The 22,117-nt window shown below is 32.0% G+C and overlaps 1 protein-coding gene across 1 annotated transcript in view; it reads left to right on the top strand.

Annotated features, from left to right (window-relative positions):
* Window positions 1–22,117, top strand: part of NBEA (neurobeachin) — a 699,286-nt gene that overhangs the window by 439,721 nt on the left and 237,448 nt on the right. The window contains 1 exon segment of the mRNA XM_074303499.1: window positions 9,167–9,291. Coding sequence (XP_074159600.1) covers window positions 9,167–9,291 — 125 coding nt within the window.

The raw sequence follows: 22,117 nt of genomic DNA, 5'->3' as shown, positions 1-22,117 counted from the left end.
ACAAGTGCTAATTATAAGCACCTTGCTATTGATATGTAAATGCCTCTCTTTACTGTAAGTATCCCTTGCTTCAAGTACAACGTTCCTGACTTCTCAGGAAAGCTGAGAGTCCTTGGGGGAGATGGGGAGCCCTCTGGACTGAAAAGTCTTATAATTGGGACAGCCTGATACTGACTGAAATCAAGATGACTAATATTTCCTTACCCTTACCAAATTTACTTTTCCATGTGGCTAGATTTTTTAAAAGATTTGAAATAGTCAATATTTTACATATGTATTTATCACTTCTTGATTTTCCTTTCTGAAAGACCAGTCTTTGGAAGTCTTCTTAATAATGATGATAAAAATAATCACCATAATACCTAGCATTTATAGAACACTTTATGGTTTCTAAAGTACTTTACAAAATGTCATTTGTCTTCACAATAATTCTAGGAGGTAGGTGCTATTATTATTCTCATTTTAGAAATGAGAAAACTGAGGCAGACTTGCCCTCAGTTAAATCAGCTAGTAAGTGTCTGAGACTACATTTGAATTTGGGTCTTTTTGTTTCTGGGTCTGGTGCTCTACCTACTACACCACCTACCTTCCTTGACACTGTGGTGCAGTGAAAAGGATGCTAGATTTGGACCTTTTTTGTTTGTTTGTTTTGAATCCTATCTTTAAAGGCCAGTAACTAAAGGTGTGACATCTCTGGACCTTGATTTATTTATTTTTAAAATAAGCTAGCAAAACTAGATGTCTTTAAGATTCCTTCAACTTCAACTTATGATTCTATCTTCTGTGTTATATGTAGCCAAACATGTAAATTTCAAGGAGTTCGGTTAGGAAGAAAAGAGAGTACATGAAGGAAGATATTATACAAATTAGATTGAACTCAGAATATCAGACTAAAGCGTTTGTATTTTATCCTGTAGGTAATATGAAGGCTTTTAAGCTGGGGAATCTTGTGTATATCCAGCCCTGCATGTTAGGAAGGTTATTTCGCTAGACATATAAAGCATGGTTTGAAGAGAGGAGAGATTGGAGGCAGGAAGACCAGTAGCCAGGTGAGCTATAATGAGGGCCTGAATAAAGTCATATGAATAAATGAAGCATTTATTAAAAGCTCACCGTATGAAATTTTTTTTTTAAGCTCATTGAGTACAAAGTACTGTGTTAACCTATGGAGAGAGAAATAGAAAAGTAAGACAATCCCTGTCACATTTTAATGAGGAAGATAACACATACGGAAATTTTCAATGAAAGCCAGATGGAAAGATCTCATGGTCCCCATGATCCTTAGAGTATACGCACAGCAAAGGAGATAGTAATGCCTCCTTTTTAAAGTTATTCCAACGAAAAATATAATTTCTTTTTTTGAAATGTTTGATAGCACTAAGGATTTTGATGCCAAGAACTTTCTCTGTGTGCAATAAATAAGACTTTAGCTCCTCCATTAATTGCTAGCTACATTTCCATAGGAGTTACTTCCTAGGCTAATGGTTGTGGATAATGATTGGAAGCATTGCTATTCCCAAGGCTCTTGGGATCAGGTTCCAGAGCTTCTTCTTTGAGGCTTAAGGGACTATTATTGTCAAGATGGCAGTGGTCTAACTTGTCTGGCACATACTGCCTCCTACCCCTCTTTCAGGGTATGCTACTGCTTCAGCTGAACTGCCCTTTAACTGACATTTGGTTGAAATAGTTGGTCATGGATTTGCTGAATGGTGGTCATGAAGGCTATTGCACTAGAAGTGGGCCAGCTGTCTGAGAAAAGGGGTATTGCTATTCCCAGGGCTTTTATGCATACCTTGCCTGTAGGTAGCATTGATCAATAGTTATCACTATTGCAGTGCAAAGGAGGTTGGACATGAACTTAAGTAGACACAAGTTCTAATTCTTTTTCCCATGGATTGCAAGGCAATCAGTTTAAACCCCAAATGTAGATTTGCCATTTTAGTAGCTATTGCAAGCTTTTTCATCCCCATTCAAACTTTCTGTGGCATCTCTTTCAGCTGAGGACCTTGATTTATAATTCACCAAAAATAAATAAATAAATAAATGAATAAATAAATAAATGAATAAATAAATAAATGAATGGATAGATAGATAGATAGATAAATGAAGTAGTTGAGGCCATTCAGTAGGAATGCTCTCTTCTAACATCAGACATCTTCAAACATGTCTCCTTCTTCACCCCTGTCTCATATGAAGAGGTGGCACATCTCCTTTCCAAGAAAAAGCCCTCTATAGGCATCCTTGATCTCAGCCTCTCCTGTAGGAACCCATTACTCCTATCACCACAACTCTATGTGGATGATTCCCAGATCTGTATATATCCAGCCCTGTTCTCTCTCTCAAGCTCCATTTCCACACTAAATCCCTTTTGATCTCTCTAATTTGATACCATCTCATAGATATGTAAAACTGAAACATGTCTGAAACAAAACTCAATAAATTTCCCCCAAAAAAAACTTAGGTTCTTCCCAGGTTTAATGTTTCTGTTAAGGGACCACCATTCTCATAGTAATCTACACTCACAACTTCTTTGTCATTTTTCACTCATTCACTTATCCAGTCAGGTCAAACCTTATTGTTTTAACTTCATATCTGTCTTATAAGACTCCCTTCTCTCCACTCACACAAATACCAACCTTGTACTGACCCTCTCCGTCTTCTATCTAGACTATTACTGCATCCTTTTGGTTAATCTTTCTGCTTGAAGTCTCTCCTCAATCCAATCCAACCTCCACTCAGCTGCCAAAATTATTTTCCAGAGGTAGAACAGACTGTCACTCTTGTGGCTTTCTATTACATATGCCATGATCAAATAGAAAATTTTCCCTTTGGCTTTTATAGCCCTTTACAACTCATCCTATTCCTACCTTTTCCTTCTTTTTACCTCTTACCTCCATACTTTCTACAATTCAGCTTCACTGACTGACATGCCCATAAATTTGCTTCAGTATTCATATATGACATCCTGTAGCCTAAATCCAGTGTCTTTTCACCAACTGACCTCCCCCCATACCGGGAATGCTCCTCCCTACTTATCTTTGATTCCTAGTTTCCCTGGTTTCCTTCAAAACTCTACAGATCTACCTTCTGCAGGAGATCCCTTAGCAGATCACCACAAGTACAATTAAATAGTATTTATTTAACTTCCTTCTTAAAATATTTGTCTAATTTAAAGTAAATTAAGAGGAACTTTGAAGGCAAAATTTGCTACATAGAATTTAATAATTTATTATGAGCCAGCCTTTAATTACATATTTTATTCATGGAAAATAGCTAACTTAAGGATGGAAATACAATTAATAGCTTATTTAATAGCTAAATTTGTCCTTTTCTTATATAAGTAAAAATAAAAATGAATAATAGTTTTACATTATATAATCATAAATTTCCTCAATTTGATAATCACCATCAAAATAACTCAGAAGTTTAAAAATTATATTCATTGAAGTTTGAAACATTTTAAAAATTGAAATTAGAAAATATATAATTTGGCTTATGGAGCATTAGAATTGAGGTAGATAGGTGGTACAGCAAGGAGTAGCTTGATAGGTAGCAGTAAAAAAGAGTGCTAGACTTGGAGGAAGGAAGACATAAGTTCACATCTGTCTCAGAGAATTACTAGCTGTGTGATACTGGAAGTATTTAACTTCTATATGCCATAGTTTCCTTATCTGCAAAATAAACTGGAGAAGGAAATGGAAAAGTTCTCCAGGATTTTTCCCAAGAAAATCCCAAATAGGGTCACAGAGAGTTGGACACAACAGAAAACAGCTAAATAATCACAGTAAATTGGTTTAGAGGGTCGGATGCTAGCATTGTATTCAGGAAAAACTGAATTCAAATGTGGCAAATGCTTTCTGTTGTTTGACTCTGACAGGTACTAGCTATGTGACCCTGGGTAAATCATTTAACCTGTTAGTTTTCTCTTCTGCAAAATGGAAATAATAAGTACCTAAATCTCAGGTTTATTGGAATAAAATGAGACTATTTTAAAGTGCTTTGCAAACCTTAAAATGCTATAGTAAAACCTATTCTTATCAGTAGTAGTATTATTAATATACCCATAAAATATAAAATCTTTACTCTTTGTTGTATTTCTTATAGATATTATGAACTTTCAAAAATTTTATTAATGTTATAACACATTATGTTACTTTGTCCAGTAACAAAACTATAAGCTCGTTGTGTCCTGCTTTCTAGAGCCTCCAAGTTGGGGTGACAAAATGTACCATGCTTTCTAGAGCCCACACCAGGGTGATTAAAAAAAAAAGTCCTAATGGAAGAGTGATGAGGTGGGACTCCTTAGGGTGGTGGAAAATGGACAACAACTTTCCCCTTTTTATAGCCTTATGTAACAAAAACACTGGGCATGTGCTAAGTATATATTGCCTCCTGTGAGACCACATGAACAACTTGCTATTGTACATATCACTCTTCCACCTACCAGGTGGAAGAGATGGGGAGCCAAACCAGACATTGTTAGCAGGTTCCCTCTGGGCTGAAGGATTTTATCCACCACACACACATACACACATATATGTATATATAAATTCACACCCACCCAAATATACACATATGTATATACACATATACATAGAGCAGACATACACATCTACATTTACTAACATATATGCATTTATCCATATGTAAACGTGTCTAAAACAATATTAATTAGTAAGGCTGACATATAATGTAGATTTCTCTCTTGATTGAATCTTAAGTTTGATTTCATCTAAAAATTATTGCAATGTTTGTGTATATCTCTTCTTTCCTGTCCTTGCTAATTCTTCTGCTTTAATTCTGCTTCTTAACTTACCTTGCTATTACTTAATCTCACCCCACCCATGGATCCCTCCCTTGTCTTCTTCACCCACTTTTTGCTTCCTATTCTGCCCATCCCTTCCTCTTTACTTTTGTATAGATTTTGGAGGGTGCTATACCCTTCAGAATATATATGCAGTTGTTGCCTATTTTATCCATTTCCAAAGTGAGTATGATATCAGAACTACAAGTCCTCCTCTCCCCTTAAATGCCTCTGTGTCTATTCCTCCTCTGTATCTCATTTATGTAACATTTTTTTTTTCTAAGCAGTTTTGCTTTTTTAAAGTCAGATTATGCTCAACTCCACCCCAATCTTTCTTTTGAGCCACCCAGTTGCTGATATCAGTTCTTAAACATAGGGTATACATTTCCATGTAAAAAACAATTTGTCCATGTTAAGTTTCCTGAAACTTGATCTTTGATACTGGCTCATATATATTAAATTATCTATTGAGTTCAGATTTGGTTAAGAGAAAGTCCTGAAAATCTACAAGTTCATTGAATGTCCTTTTTTTCATTCAATATTATGGATAATTTTTCTGAATATATTGTTGTTTTCAGGCTTAGTTCTTTTGATTGACAGTATATATGATTCCAGGACCTGCAGTCTTTTATTGTGGCTGCTGCTAAGTCCTATGCAATTCTAATTGTAGCTCCAGTGTATATTAATTGTTTTTTCCTGTTTCTTGCAAAATTTTCTCTTTGATCTAGGCATTTCAAAATTTGGCAATAATATTCCTATGTGCTTTCCACAAAGGATTTCTTTGAGATGATAATCAATGGATTTTTTTTTCTATTTCTGCTTTCCCCTCATGTTCTATCACTCCAGAACAATTTTCTTAGATTAATTTTTTGCATTATTGTGTCAAAATTATTTCTTTGGTCACAGCTTTCAGGTAGTCCAACTATTCTTATATTTTCTTTTCTTGATTTGTTCTTCAATCTGTTCAGGGTTTTTTGTTCTGCTTTTTAATTCCTTATATTGTTTTATTTCATTTTTATGTTGTATTGTTTATATTGTATTGTTATTTCTTGCTCTTATATAACTCCACTGGCTTACTCTTGCCTAGTTCTAATTTTCAAAGAGTCATTTTCATCTTTAGACTCTGTGTCTCCTTTTTTAGTTGGTTAAATTTATTTTTTCATAATCTTATTTTTCTTGATGGTTTTTTGTTTGTTTGGGGTTGGATTTTTTTTTTTAAGTTTTTCCTCAGTGTCTCTCATTTAATTTTTAATTCTTTTTTGAGCTCTTCTATAAATTCTTTCTGGGTAGGAAACCCTTTAATATCACTTTTTGAAGTAGAATAAGCTTTTTTTTTTTAACTTCAGTGTCTTCCTCTGAAAATGAACCCTGGTCTTCCCTATTCCCATTGTAAGTTTCTATGGATAGGTTCTGCTTTACCACTTTTTTTTTTTTTTTTTTTTTTTTTTTTTTTTTTTTTAATGAGAAGTATTAATGTAAACACTTCTAATTGTCGGATGAAGGATGGTACTTCTAGCGTCACTTCAGCTATCCCTTCTGCAAGTGCTGGCAGCCAGTGCACAGTGCATCCCTGCCCCACTGCCTTTGGCAGGTGCTGGTTCTTTCTTGCCTAGGGCTGAATCTCAGCAGAAATTGAAAAGAAATCACACATTCATATTTAGGAAAAAATAAATTAACATACTGGACAAATTTTAAAAAAAGTCATTCTACATATTTACTCTTATAACCTCTCTATCAGGAAATGAGCCTAATTCTGCATTATTGATCTTTCAGGATAATGGTTAATCATTGCATTGATCAGAGTTCTTAAGTTTTTCATAATTCTTCTTTTCACAGTATTATTATAGCATAATTTGTTCTTCTGGTTCTTCTCATTTCACTCTTTATCAGTTCATACAATTCTTGCCAGGTTTCTCTGAAACTACTTCAATCATTTCTTACAGAACTATAGCATTTCATTATATATAACATACCATGATTTGTTTAGTCATTTCCCAGTTGATATTTCCTACTGGATATTTTAATTGTATATCCCACATCACTACATATAACTTTTCTTCTCTCTTTTCCTATTTTGAAATATTTCCAACTCATGTAGTTTGAAATTTTCAATAGTCAATTGGTGATGTCATACCATGGGAAAGACTGAGATCAGACACATAGACCTGTGTCTCATCTATCGAGAAGTCATAATTAAATCCATGAGAGATGAGGAAGAATAGAGGGAGAAGATAATTCAGGACAAAATTTTGAAGGACACCCACAATTAAGTGATCCAGCAGAGAACCAACTATTAGACAGGTAGAAACTGAACCAGGAAAGAATAGTTTCACAAAACCTATAGAGGAGAAAATATCAAATGTTACAGATGGATCATATAAGAAAGTGACATCACAACATAAAAAGCATGGGCTTTTAAAGCTCAATTGTTTATGTATTTAAAATATGTATATGCACATATCTTAATTAAAATATTACTATAATATTCAGTCTGGTGTAGATTGTTTTATCTAAATATGCCTGCTTAGGATCCCCCTTTAGGAGATGTAACTATCTTATTATCATTTAACTGCACTAAAAACTGTTTATAAATTCTGTTGACATTACTTAACTATTCAATGTAGCCAAGAATGTCCCTGTACATTGTGTCTGGAAGAATAGATTCTATTTAAAGAATAATGGGGGCAGCTAGGTGGTGCAGTGGATAGAGCACCAGCCCTGAATTCAGGAGGACCCGAGTTCAAATCTGGTCTCAGACACTTAACACTTCCTAGCTGTGTGACCCTGGGCAAGTCACTTAACCCCAGCCTCAGGAAAAAACAAAACAAATAAATAATGTCAGGATTAATTTATGTTTGATCATTTGTGAAAGGAAACATAAGTCACAAAATTAAAAATGATAATATTTTATTTTTATTTTTAAATAGCTTTTTATTTTCAAACTACATGCAAAAGGATATTTTAAAGCTTAAATTCATATGTAACAAGTAAATTAGAATGACTTTGTAAAATCCTTTGAAAGCTGTAACATTGCTGATTCTGTCATAACTTTAAAAAGTAACAAATTTAATGTACAGCAGTACATTGTATATCAAATCCTTATAATTACACAAAGTTGTCTTTAATATTTTTACAGTCCTTTATAATTTTAAAATTTGTCTTCAAATGATATAAAGTAAGCTTTCACGAACTAAAATTGTAACATTTCTGAGATTAGTTATTTTGGTTTACATTCACATATCGCCTGTTATTATTCAGATAAAGAATTGTTTTCCTCCACATTTTCAGCATAAATATTACAAATTGAACTCTGAAGCCCAAAATCATTCAGGACATATATTTTAATACAGTGTTTGGGACTTGTAGGAAAGCATTTAATAAATGTTTATTGATTGACTGGCTAGAAATTTAGTATGCTTTCTTGAAACCAATATTAACAAAGCATAGAAAAAATTGACAAGTATAAATGGTTCTTATGCAAGATATCTAGAAAATTAGACAAAAACATATATTCCTAAGTCTTGGCTTTCAGGAAACTGGTTCTTTACTTTTATTTGAAGATCAAAATGATGACACTGACTCAGGTGTTCAATTGGATATAGATTGATTGTAGTTTTTAGAGTATTTCATAGCCCTTTAATATTGGCTTTGAATGTTAAAAGGCATTGTAACCTGATGATGGTCGTGGTTGTTAATGGTTTGTATTAGCTGGAAGCTATAAAATCATCCAAAGACTCTGTTAGCATTAGAATAATAATTTACCAAGACAATTACCACATGCTGGAATTTTTGTGCAGTGCTAATTCAGTATTATTAATAATGAATAAAATTGCACTTTTTCAGGTTCCTGGGGCAGCGGGGAATTATTTCAATGAATATTTCAGCACATTATTTTAATCATAGCTCCACAAAATTCAAGTGGGCAATATTTTATACTTCTAAGTTCAGTCTACTCAGGGACCACAGTCATTAAATTGCAAACTATTTGTACTGAGGTTTAGCCTATGATTTATAAGCCTTGTTAAAACACTATAAAACAAAACAGGTTGTGCCATTAATATTTGTAATTTGATGCTACATTTGTTATTGATCTCACACTGGTTATATTTTTAATAGTAGTAAGTGCATTTTGAAGAAAACAGTTGAATGCTTTAATGACAAAATAGTAGAATAAAATATATATTAATATAAATTTGGGGGGGAAATTGCACACAAATGTTTGCATGATATTTGTAAATTTGTTGAATTTGACTAATGAAAAAAATAGAAAATCCTAAATTTTGAAGAAATAACATTTTTTAAAATTATTCATTTTTATAAATATTATATTTAATGTTGTGGGATTTTATTTCCACTTTCTAGCCAACTGCATGATTTCTGGCGCTTAGATTATTGGGAAGATGATCTGCGTAGACGGAGAAGATTTGTTCGCAATGCTTTTGGTTCCACTCATGCTGAAGCCTTGCTCAAAGCTGCTGCAGAATATGGTTGGTAATTATACCTGTGATGTAAAAATGTTTCAATTTATTTGTGTCTAACTATGGTTGGGAATTCATAATTTTGTTGGCATTAACAGATTTTCTCAAGTTAGTCAAATGCCAAAGATTTTTTACTTTTTTTCAATTTGGGGTTTAGCATCAAAACCTCTCTACTTCTAGTAACTCAGAAATTCTTTCAGTCTGTGGCATTTTTCTTTAATAAGTCACAAATATTGACATAATTCATTATTAGAAAATTTCATTAGAGACTCTCTTAGAGCTTGAGAAACTAAAGCTAGAAACTTCTCTCCTGTACTTTGCAGATATCATATGTCAACATCTACCACCATGGCAGAATATGTACTCATTGTTGTCCAATCAAAAACCTTGGATACACTTATATTGTCTAGATGCTTATTAAACCCATTTTTAATGCTTTAATGAGCTTAGTTTAGGCTTGTTGTTACTTATTTATGTCATATATACATGCAAGAGATATGTGTATGCATGGATGTATATACATAAACAAATATATGTTTTCAGGAAAAAGATATACATTTCCATCTCTCATATTCTTATGCACGTATCCCATATACCTTCAATATTCAGTAAATTCAATTTTGTTGCTTTATTTGTGCTCACACTTACTTGTTTGTATTTTTTCTTTATGTCAGTTTTTATATATTTGGTGGATGTTAGAGCTCTTTGAGGGTAAGACTGTTTTGCTTTCTTTGTATTATTAGTACTATGAATGTGTCTTGCACATTGTAAATACTTAAAGATTTGCTGAATCCAGAGTAGAATAAAATTCCAAATGGAGCATCTGTTTATAAATCATATCACAAAGATAGATTTAATGCAATGACATTTATATCTTTGATAGAATTGCATAGTAAACAGTTACTTGTAACAAAAAGAAATGCTCACTAAAATATTCAGGATCATAAAATTAGCCTTGTACAATATTCAGGCATATAACTTATTTTAATAGCTTCAGAGCATCAGTAAATATCCTAACACAAATAACCCAAATTCATATTTTAGAATGTAAGTGGATTTGTGCTATTTACTTATTGAAAGAAAGAGTTGTCTGGAAAATTTAATAGCAGAATGGTATTGCAAAGGACATGTTTAACCAATTTAAAGGATCAACTTTTAAAGTATTTAATCTTATGAATAATCTAAAAGGCACTTTCTAATCAGAAGTAACTTTTATCTATTCATTAAAGTAGGCCCTGCAGTTCTTTCTCTTGGAATTACTTCTTCATTAGTAGCATATGTACCCAGAAGTACCTCCAGTCTTCTCTTTATCCATCATCCAAGTCATTGTCAAAGCAATTTTAGGTGTGATATTATTCCTCAACTTAATAAACTTGACTTTAGAATCAAATATAAACATTCTTATCTTTCATTTTAAAACTCAGCAAAACTTGGCCCTTTTTTACCTAACTTTATTATTGTACATTATTTCTCTTTATGTTTTGTACATTATTCTTGCTGTTTCTTATTTACAGCACTCATCTCCCACTTCCAGACTTGTACACTGTCCTTCTTTCACGCTTAGTATGCCCCCCTTCTACCTCTTGAAATCCCATTTCCTTCACCATCTTTTCCATCTACTCTTTTCTGACCCTTCTCCCATAGCCTCCCATAAATATTCTCTTATATTGATTTTGTATACTTAAAGTATATGCAAAATGCTTGACTTTTTGGCTCTCCCAATATGGGAGCTCTTTAAGGGAAGGAAAATTTTATTTTTATCTTTATAGCATAAAGCATCGTGTACCTAATACATTTATCCACTTGATATAAGCTTGTTAACATAAATACCATAATTCAAATGTTAATTTATACTAAATTGGGTCCCCCTCAGTGAAATCAAAGATGAAAATTTTTGAATTGTGGATTATTCAATAAAATAAATATTAAGTACCTACTGTGTATAAACTCCTATACCAGGTTTTAGGAATACTGGGTGAAACAGACATAGATGTAGTTCTCAAAAACTTTATAATACAAGAGGGAGAATGAGACATGTACAAAAATGTGTTATATGACAAAATGTAATAAGTACTTACAATTATAAGAATTTTAAGGGAATAGGTCACTTTTATACAATTTCAAAGTTGGAAGGCACCTCAGAGGTCATCTAGTCTAATACCTAACTGAAACAAAATTCCCCACACAACTTCCCCAGCTGACTCTCTTTACTAAAAGTATATGTATAGCATACTTTTAAGCCAAGATTCCTACATCTTTCCTACCATGTGCTCCTGTAGCCTTTCCTATAATTAATAATATTCATCATAATAATTGATATTTATAGCACCTCAAGGTTTGCAAATTAATTTATATTTTTGCCATGTAATTTGGTATAACAAATCTGAAAGATATGTGCTACTGTTATCTTTAATTTACAGATAAGGTAAGCTGAGGCTAATGGAAGTTGAGTACTAGAGTACTAGAGCTGGTAAATATCTTAAGGCAGATTTTGAAATCAGATCTTTATTTAAAGTTCAGCCTTCTTCCCACTAGCCTAATCTGCCTTTTTGAAGACTTCCAAGTGGCTCATCTTAAGGCACTCCAAGTCACCTTTTTTTCATGGCCAAGATTTTTAGGAGATTCTTTTTTATGTTGAGTAAAAATATGTTGCTCAGCAAATATCAACAAAGGGAACCAGAGATGTTTTTCCTTCATTAAATAAGCCCCAGGATTTGTCCAGAAAGTACTAGAACACTTTTAGTCAGTGAGGGTGAAGTAGCAGAGCATTCTGGAGTAGGTGGATTTTGAGATTTCAGTAGAAATCTTTATCTGTTGAGAGAGAACATCCAGATTACTGATTTGGGTTTTTCTCTTTGCACCCAAATGTTTTGGTGTGAAATATAGTTAGTCAGAGTATACATATTTATATTTAGTATCCTTGTGGGATACTCTTTGCAGGAATACTGCGTATTGGTATGCTGATAAATGTTTAACAACCCCCCCCAAAAAAAAAAAAAACCAGGCATACATATCACACTTTTAAATTTAATCTACATTATTAACATTTTTCTTCTATCACTTTTATAAGTCTAGACAGTCAACAGAACAATAAATCAAGCCCAGAATTTTAGTTTGCTGATTTCCATGGAGGGAATCACACTGAAAGATATAAATTCATTGGAAATTTAACACTCTAGTTCAAGCTTTACCCCTGGTTGTAAGGTACCCACATTATTAAGGTACCCATGAATAAATTTACCTTTATCAATCAGCTAGTCAGTAGGGACAACTAACTCACAACAAAGGCTTTTAATAATCTTTTATAGGGGAAAAAAAAAATACTTCACAGAAACTTGATGCATACTATCCCCAAATCCACAGAAAAAAGGACACAAATTTAGAGTAGCATTGAGGCACTCACTCTTCCAGTTTTTCAAGGCCTTTCTCTTCTGAAGTCCTCTCTCTCCTGAAGTCCTCATGCTGTTTTCCTTTGGGAGTAATGTTTCTAAAGGGCAGAACTTCAACTCTTAAGGTCTGCCCTACTCCACAGATTAGCACCCCTCTGTCAAGACTAGTTCTCTCTTGAGGCAGAGTATGCTCTTTTCTGCTCCCAGGGGAACCACTCTTTGAAGTAGTAAAAATGAAGACTTTTCAAATCTAATGAGATCTGCTTTTGAAGGGGTCATCTGGATTGTATCTAATTTTACCTAAATGGCCAGGCTTTCCATCCAATTCAGTCAAAAAAGGATCTTTCCTATTTCCCATTGGTGTATATCGGTGCAGCATTTCTTTGCACTGTATTAACATATCAATTATGTCCTTTGCTTTCTATGAGTATATTAAAGGAAGTTGGGTAGGGGAGAGAATCTGTTAGTGACAGAATAAGTATTCCCTCTTCCTAAAAGTAATGGGTGATATGTGGAAATAGAATATCTATGAAATCTGAGTTTCCAGGAATAAATAAAATTTATCTTGTTGCCTCTGGGCTTGAGATCTTTACAGATATTAGAATTTATATTCAACTCTGAAAATGTTTAAGTATCTATTACAGACTGAATGGCTTTGAGTGGTAGATAGAAAGCTGGCCATAGAAACAAAAAGACCTGGTTCAAGGCCCATCTCTGACACTTAGCTGTGTTACCCTGAGAAAGTCACCAATCTTTCAGTGCCCTGGACAATTGTCTAAGGCAAAATTTCATAAAGATACTACCTTCATTGGTAAAGAAAGTGCATTACCAAAAGCTTCCTAGACAGATTTTCAGATCTAGTTTGAAAAAGCAATAGGATAAGACAGTATGATAAATTCTGGGAATAATTACCAAAAGTGGCATTATAGACTTAAGTCTGAACCAATCTAATGATACAATTTTTTTTTTTGGTCAGAACCATCTTCATCATGATAATGATAACAACAAAAATTATACTTTTTCTTTTAAATAAAGGAAGCCTTCTTTATTGTTGAATATATTTCACTCAGTGGTTTTAACTTTCTTGATTTTGAACAAGTTGTGTGAAACCTCAGAAAGCTGTCTGGAATTGTTTAAGCATAAACTATTTACATAACCATAAATCTACTTTATAAAACAAACCCCACTAGAGCTTGATATATTTGTCAGTCATTTCCTGCCATTAGTCTCCATCAGATAGCAAGAGAAGAATCCTAGATTAAAGTAAAATAGATCATACCACTTTGGTTGTCTTAATGTGACTAAATCCTCCATTAAAATGATTTAATCCACTTTCCCTTTCTTCCTTTTTAAAGCATTATATCTTAAGTTAAAGAAGAAATAAGAATATCTAGCTATGAACTAACTACAGTGACATTAGTAACCCTTCTCTTTTACAAGAGAGAGATGATAATTAGTAAGTTTCCTGTTAAAAGAAATGGTTAAGGTGTCATTTTATCAGTAAAATTTTAAAATTATGAAATAAAATTATAAAAACATTTCTAAAATGTTACTTCTCAGGTATTTCTTATATATTACAATATTAAAACTTGTAGTTTACATCTGTTAGAAAATACTTTATTATTGATGGGGTTTTAAAATTCGCTGCAATACTAATTAGCTGAATAATTTATGAGATTGTAATATGAGAAAGATTTGGGGTGTTTTGATATACTTTTTGCCTCTGGTCTTAGAATGTGCTTAATAAAAATCTAAAAACTTGTAGTTTTTTTCCATTTTCCTTTTTAAAAACTGATATGATTTTGATGTTCCATATTTTCACATAGCAAGTTAACTAGTAAGAAAATGATTTCTAAGAGATTTTTGGCAGTCATTGTATAGTAAAATTTAATCTAGCCAAGGAAGTCTCAGTGAAGATGTTTCTTTAGTTATCAATAAGAGCATGAAAAATATCCTCTGAATTTTGATAAATTATGTTGATTGTCAGGTGTTATTTAAGCTTTTATTTCTCCTCCATAATATTACAACGAAACAATGTTATTAAGGTCCCCAAAATAACAAACTCCTTCCTATCTATGTTCAAAGACATCAGTTTAAATAGGTTTGATCAGGCATTGCAGGAAAGGGCTGGCAATTTCTGCAGGAGGAAAAAAAACACAGAGCAATGATGACAAAATTAATCATTCGTTTCTTTGGCAATAAATAATGAGATATGCTGAGGCCTACAGATGAGAGCATTTCTAAGTTCCTCAGAAATTAGTCTGTTTAACACCTGATTTATCTGAGTTTGTGGAGTCATCAAAATATGACCTTGATGAGTAAAAAGCTGCTGTATAACAGATTTAAAATTAAATCTATATTGATGGTATGTATATATATATGTATTCATACATATATTCATATGGCTACTGTAATTATGTAGTGCTTTCAATCAGCAAGGAATAAGAATTATCTGGAACAAAAAATTTAATTTGATTATTCACCTGTTTGAGAAAGCAATATAAAAAAATTTAACTTCTCATGGGTATAAAGAAAAAAAGAGTTTTCAAGATTACCCTAACAACTGTCGGTTTATTTGCTCATTAAAAATCATTTTTAATTTTCAAGGGCTTTAAAATAATTTCTTCAAGCTTTTTTTTTTAATTTTAAGATTTTATTTTTACCTCCAATTACATGTAAAAATGATTTTTACATTCATTTTTAAAAGTGAGTTTGAAATTCTCTCCTTCCCCTTCATTGAAAAGACTCAGACTTCTTTTTTATAATTCAGAGTTTATTATAGTATTTTTTTACTATGTTAAATTGATTTCCTCTACTTTATTTGTATTTGGGCTAAAGCATTAGATTTGATTATTGTTTAAAAGTTTCCAACAAAATCAAATTATATAAATTAGGGGGGGAAATATCCAGTGAAGCATTCTGTTGACTTAATTTTTTAAGCCATGTTATCATAGATGCATAGTGCTTTTCGTGGTCCTGCAGTGTTTGCAGTCTTTAAAAAAAAAAAAAAAAAAAAAAAAACTAACATAGCTTATATAAATGGTAACTAGCAAATTTTTTTTAATTATAGAAATAGGTAAATTTTTTTTATTTTTTATTTTTACAACATTATCCCTTGTACTCCCTTCTGTTCCGAATTTTTCCCCTCCTTCCCTCCACCCCCTCCCCTAGATGGCAGGCATTCCCATACATATTAAATATCTTATAGCATATCCTAGGTACAATATATATGTGCAGAACCGAATTTTGTTGTTGTTGCAAAGGAAGGATTGTATTCGGAAGGTAAAAATAATCTGGGAAGAGAAACAAAACAAAATAAAAAAAAAAAAACAAAACAAAAAAAAAACAATGCTCATAGTTTACACTCATTTCCCAGTGTTCCTTTTCTGGGTGTAGCTGATTCTGTCCATCATTGATCAACTGGAATTGGATTAGCTCTTCTCTATTTTGAAGATATCCACTTCCATCAGAATGCATCCTCATACAGTATCATTGTTGAAGTGTATAATGATCTCCTAGTTCTGCTCATTTCACTCAGCATCAGTTGATGTAAGTTACTTATGCATATGTACTGTCAAAGAAAATGTTATAATTATAAAAATTAATAAAAAAAAATTTTCTTCAAAAATAAAATTATAGAAATACCTAGTATAAATGCGTCAACAAAATAAATATCCACATTCAAAAGCCATACATGTCTGTAGGCATTTGAAGAAGTAAATATTTGCAAATTATATAAATCAGTTAATTTGTTTGTATCTAATAGCAATATCTTAATATAGGAACTGTCTTAATTCTTACTGTTCCCTTGGTGACAGAAATTTCTCTCTAGTGATTATGATCATATCCTGTCTTGAGTCATATCCTGTCAGTTTCATAGATTTATTACTCCTCCCTCCTCCCATCTCACCCTTCTCATTCCTCAAAAGAAGGACTAAGCCTTTAATTTATAAATACTGCTCCATAATGGTAGCATTGTCTTAATCTAATGTACTAAATACTAGCGATTTAAAACAAAAAAGTTTTCTAAAGTATAAATTAAATACTATGTGTGTGTATATATACATATATGCATGTCCAAACAGTTATTTTGCTGTACAAAAAGAATCGTACTTTGAAATAGTGTATAATTAGTCTATGAAGGAAATCAAAAATTGAAACAGCTTTTTTAGGAAATAAATGCTGCATATATAAGTCAGTGCCTCTGCCCTTCCCTGTCCACCATAGCTGTAATCAAGCTATTTTAATTCTGACATTCCTCTATCTTGACTAAAATATTCTTTTCTAATTCAGTCCACTGTACCTGGAGTTTAAAAAAAAAAAAAAAAAAAAAAGATTCTGCTTTCTAAGTATTCTGTTTGATTATGATGAGGTAAAGACAAAAAACAAATATCTCTGCCCTCGAGGTGTTTACATTCTACTGAAAGAAATATTCACACATATATAAGAAGCATAACATATAGAGTTCTAGACTTAAAATTAGGAAGACCTGAGCTGAATTCTGTCTCAGAGTCTAGCTAAACCAACCACTAATTCTCTCAGCCTCTATTTCCTTATCTGTAAAATAGGGATAATAATAGTGCCTTCTATACAAGGTCAAAATGTGAATCAAATAAGATAAAATATATAAAAATAATTTGCAAACCTTAAAAGTGTTTCATAAATATTAGCTGTTATCAATTATTACTAAGTAAATATACAATATATTTAAAGTCACTTCTTTATCATAGAGAGATAAGCACTAAGATCTGGGGAGCAGGGAGTATTTAGCAAATTCTTTTTTGTGTGTGGTAGAAAATGATTAAACAATTTCGGAAGGAAGGTAGGGATTCCAAAAACCAGAGGTGAGGAAAGAGAGCTACGATGTACTGTAAAGAATTTTGATAAGGACAAGAAAACAAAAAGGAAGTTGTCATATATGAGGAATAAGTAGACCAGATTATCTGGAATGTAAACTAAGGAAGAAGAGTAATATGGAATAAATGTGGAATAAATAGATCCTAGAATCATAAATTTAGAGCTAGAAGGTACCACAGAGGCCTGTTTCTATAATTTTTCTGAACCGCAAATTAAGTTCTCTGATTTTACAGATTAGAAAACTGAGGAAAACTGAAGTTAAGTGACTGCACAGGTAGTAAGCATCTGGACCAAATCTGAACTCAGGTCTTCACAGCTCTATATTCAGTCCTTAATCCATATGGAGAAGAATTTTAAAAGGCTTATAGGAGTTTGTACTTAGTATCTAAGAGGCAAAAGGGAGCCACTTTTTGAGCAAGGTGGTACATGGCATTGTCAGATTCATGATTTAGGAATGTTATTTGGAAAGCTCTGGGATGTGTATAGCCTTTTTACTTTCCCAATCATACTAGAGAAAAAATGATTTCTTGCTGTATTACCTCCCGTGTCTTTATACACACACTTGCATGCATATAAACTTGCATATAAGAGAAAGGGGTGAAAATTACAACTTATATAATTCATTTTTTACTTAGCATCTAGGATACCTCATAACCATTTTTCTCTAGTAGAGTTAGCTTTCCACTTTATTCTTTAAAGGATAAAAAAAAAAAACAAGAACTAGGTGAATCATTTTATTCCAACTGACCAAGCAGTTATTGGGTCAATCTACTCCTTTCATACATCCTATAGCATTTATAATGTATGATATGTTAGGATTTAAGTCTATAAAATTATGAAAAATATGAAGTTCTTTACTAATTTCATGATACTAAAATTAGAGAATACCACTAAAACTTAACACAAATTAAATGCAGAAGAATGTTCTACTTTATGCAAAACATAGAACAATGTCTCTAATGAGATTGAATAGGCTTAGATCTTAAGTTTTCAAGTAAATTTACTCATTATGTAGAGAGCCATTATAAATTATTTAGAGAAATGAGTATTTGGGAAATCTGGCCTCCTAAACTTTTGAAATTAACTTTTTGAAATTAATTACGGTGGGAAAATAATTAAGTGTTTATAGGAATCAGATAGTCTTAAGGCATCAGACAAGGTAGTTATATATAGGACAATCTGATGGATAGCTGATGTTTGGCAACTATTCCATGTTGAACCTAGAACTTGGAACAGCTCTAAATCAGACTTACTCTATCCCAAATAAGGTATTAGACTAGGAACAATAAGATATTAGATATCCCCATGCAGGTTCCAGTTATGAGACCCATCTCTAGACAATAGTCTTCACTGGCTAAGAACCAAATAATATTTGGGGTTATGGTTATGGTTGTGGTTAACTTTGTTTTCTTTGTTTTTGATATCAGTGTTTTAACTTTTCAATTCCTTTTTTTTTCTGACATGATAGCATCTGATTTGTAATTTATTTCTTCCTTATTGTTTTCCCCTTTTTCTTTCCTATTTTTCCTTTTTGCTTATTTTTCATTTTATTTTCCATTTTCTTTTACTCAGTATTTTCCTAATAGTATATTCTTCCATATTTATTTAATCTCACAGCTCTCAAAATCCTTCCTATTCCCATGAATTTATGCCAACCACTCTAATATCACAGCCCTAAGTTGGTCTCTACTGCAAATGATTGTGTTTCTGTTAGTGCTCTCACAAAATCACTGACATCAGTCCTCCAGCTAACAAGATAGACTGTAAGCTTATTTTTATACCCAACTGTGTATGTATGTTTCTGTATGTACTGGTTTTTTGTCCTATCTCATGTCTCCAGCTGGAGGACTGATGCCAGTAAGTACTTACTAGTATGAAAGTTCTGCACCCTTCCCTCCTGTCTCTCCATTTTCTATCTAGGAAGGCATCATTCAGCACTATGAAACTTCTTTGTAACAATCCTACCTCAGTCAAGGCACAGATATATAACAGAGTGTTCTATATTTGGTAGTAGAAAGAGTTCTTTGTTTGGAGTTAAAGGATCTGTGTTTGTATCTTGACTTCTGCCATTTAACAGTTTGTATGACATTAGATAAATAAGTCACCTTATTCTCTAGATTTCAGTTTCCTTACATTTATAATATGGGAATTGGAATAGGTGATCTTGAAGTTCTTTTTAAACCCTAAATCTTTTATCCTATAGTATTAAATCTTCACCAGCTGAATTACATCTTCATTTTCTTTTCATGTACCAACCTTCTAAATTTTAACAGCAAAAAACAATAATTAAGAAAACAGAAATCATCAATCCTTGTCAATATTTTTCAGAGATAGTTTTCAACTAAATGAAGATGGTGAAAAGCTTTCCATCTGCTATATTCATTCTCCTTAGATCTTAGCAACCAACAAATACTAATAGGTCATGTTGGGAACTAATAAGCTATAAGTTGCTATTTTAAAAATGATTCATTATACTTTTTGTTTTATAAATCCTTTGAGTTCAAAATTTATTTCTATTTTTTAATCATTATTAGCTAATCTAACTGATTCATTTCATAGGAGGGGGAATTGAATCTCAGAACATTCTAAATTTTCCTTCATAAGTAAGAACTGTAGGGGCTTTTTTTTTCAATATAATATATCCTTGTTTTAAATATTTTCTTTCAGTTCCTTTACTGAGTAGCTAATCAAAATCCTTCCAAAATAACTGCCAGTTCTAAATGTAAAAAGATTCCATAGTTGCTATCACATATATTCTTTAAAGCATGGTTTATCAAATTTCCTTTGAAAAGCATAGGATGCATTTTTCTATATTCACTATTAAGAAGATTATTACATTAACATTTCATACTTATGTAGTGCTACATTTAAATTCAATCATATTTTCTTTCACCTTTTTTAATTGCATTTTTCTATTGAAAACATTTGCTATTTATGAATATGCTTTTTGGTGGTCTGTCCTAAAAAATCTTGCTTACATATGAATATTTTGAATTAGAAATAAATGAAATTCCTTTTTTACTGTCAGAACCAAATTGTAAAAATGCATTGTATGTCTTTGAAAATCAGTATACTCTATTAGCAGACCTGTCAATATAAAAAGTGTATTCCATTTCCACCTCTTGCTCTAATAACCTTTTCTATGTTACTCTCAGGCAGTTCACATAATCAGAGTATATTGTCAGCTTACTGGAGTTGGGGAAGCATGAAATGAAAATCGCGTTAATATTGATCCAGTTCTTTTACTTGCAAGTGTCCTTGATGTCCTTTCCATTGAGCAATAACTGTTGGGTTTAGGTATTTTCTTCAGTTATTATTCAACCTTTAAAATTATTGCAAGCATAATTGACCTATATATTGTGTTTACCATTTAGAATCACTGCTATTTACATGCAATTTTAATTTGTGTCCAGAATACTAATGTGTATCTTTACTTATATCCTAGAAATTTTACCTTATTTCCTACTTGCTATATTATATAGTACACTTACAAAAACATCTTGTCACATAGAAAACACTAAAGAAAATAACTGAGTTTAGAAATTCTGGGATTGTTATATTTGTAATCTCCTCCGAGTTTAATTTAAACTCAGCATTTTTAGTGATAAGATCAAAGCATATGCAAATGCACCACAAATTTGAAATTGGCTTTAAAAATAATTAATCTTGGATTATTTCATCTAATCCTGTCAACAACTGAGCAAGGATTTTAGGTTGTGAACAAATGATTTCAAACTTGAAAATGTGCTGTTGTTGAATAAGGAAGTTAGATTCTGATTCTCTCAAACCAGCTACCTAAATTTATTAAATTATTGAGACATTCAGCCCTGCTGCAACTGAGGAGATAGAAGCAAAATATTTCATTTCTTCTATTTAAAAAGTCTATGAACTTATTGAATTTGTTGGTGCTCAAAATGCTCTATGCTGAAAATTAATGATGTTGCATGTGTATTGGAAGTCAGGATTCAGATTCAGGTAATAAGGTATAAAATAGAAAAAGATAACTGAAAGTTCTAGTTATGTTTTCTGATATGGTATGGCTTTTTTCAATATCAAAAAGTAAGATTCTATTGTTAAAAAAGCAAAGCATATACATATATATTTTACATCAAAATATAAATAGATTTATATGCATGTATCTTTGTGTAAATCTGCACATGTTTACATATATATATATATATATATATATATATATATATATATATATATATATACTCATGCATAAAGAGATAGAGATAGATATATATGCAACTAGGTGGTACAGTGGATACTGTGTCAGGCCTGATTCAGGATGTTCAAATCTGGTTTCAGGTACTTTACTGATTAGGCATATCACTTTACCCTGTTTGCCTCAATTTCCTCATCTATAAAATTAGCTAGAGAAGGAAAAAGTATCTTTGCCCAGAAAACCCAAAATTGGGTGATGAATAGTCAGATACCACTAAAATAACTAAACACTTGATTCTCTGGATACATTTAAATATATAATGTATACATATAAAAATCTTATTCATTCCTCATAGCAATCCTGTAAAGTAAAAACCATTATTTCCATTTTATAGATGAAGAAACTGAGGTATAACTGAGGA

This window comes from Sminthopsis crassicaudata, chromosome 3, assembly GCF_048593235.1.
Source record: "Sminthopsis crassicaudata isolate SCR6 chromosome 3, ASM4859323v1, whole genome shotgun sequence".
Classification (NCBI taxonomy): Eukaryota; Metazoa; Chordata; class Mammalia; order Dasyuromorphia; family Dasyuridae; genus Sminthopsis; species Sminthopsis crassicaudata.
Note: the sequence above shows the minus strand (reverse complement) of the source record. Positions and strands in the feature narration are given on the sequence as shown.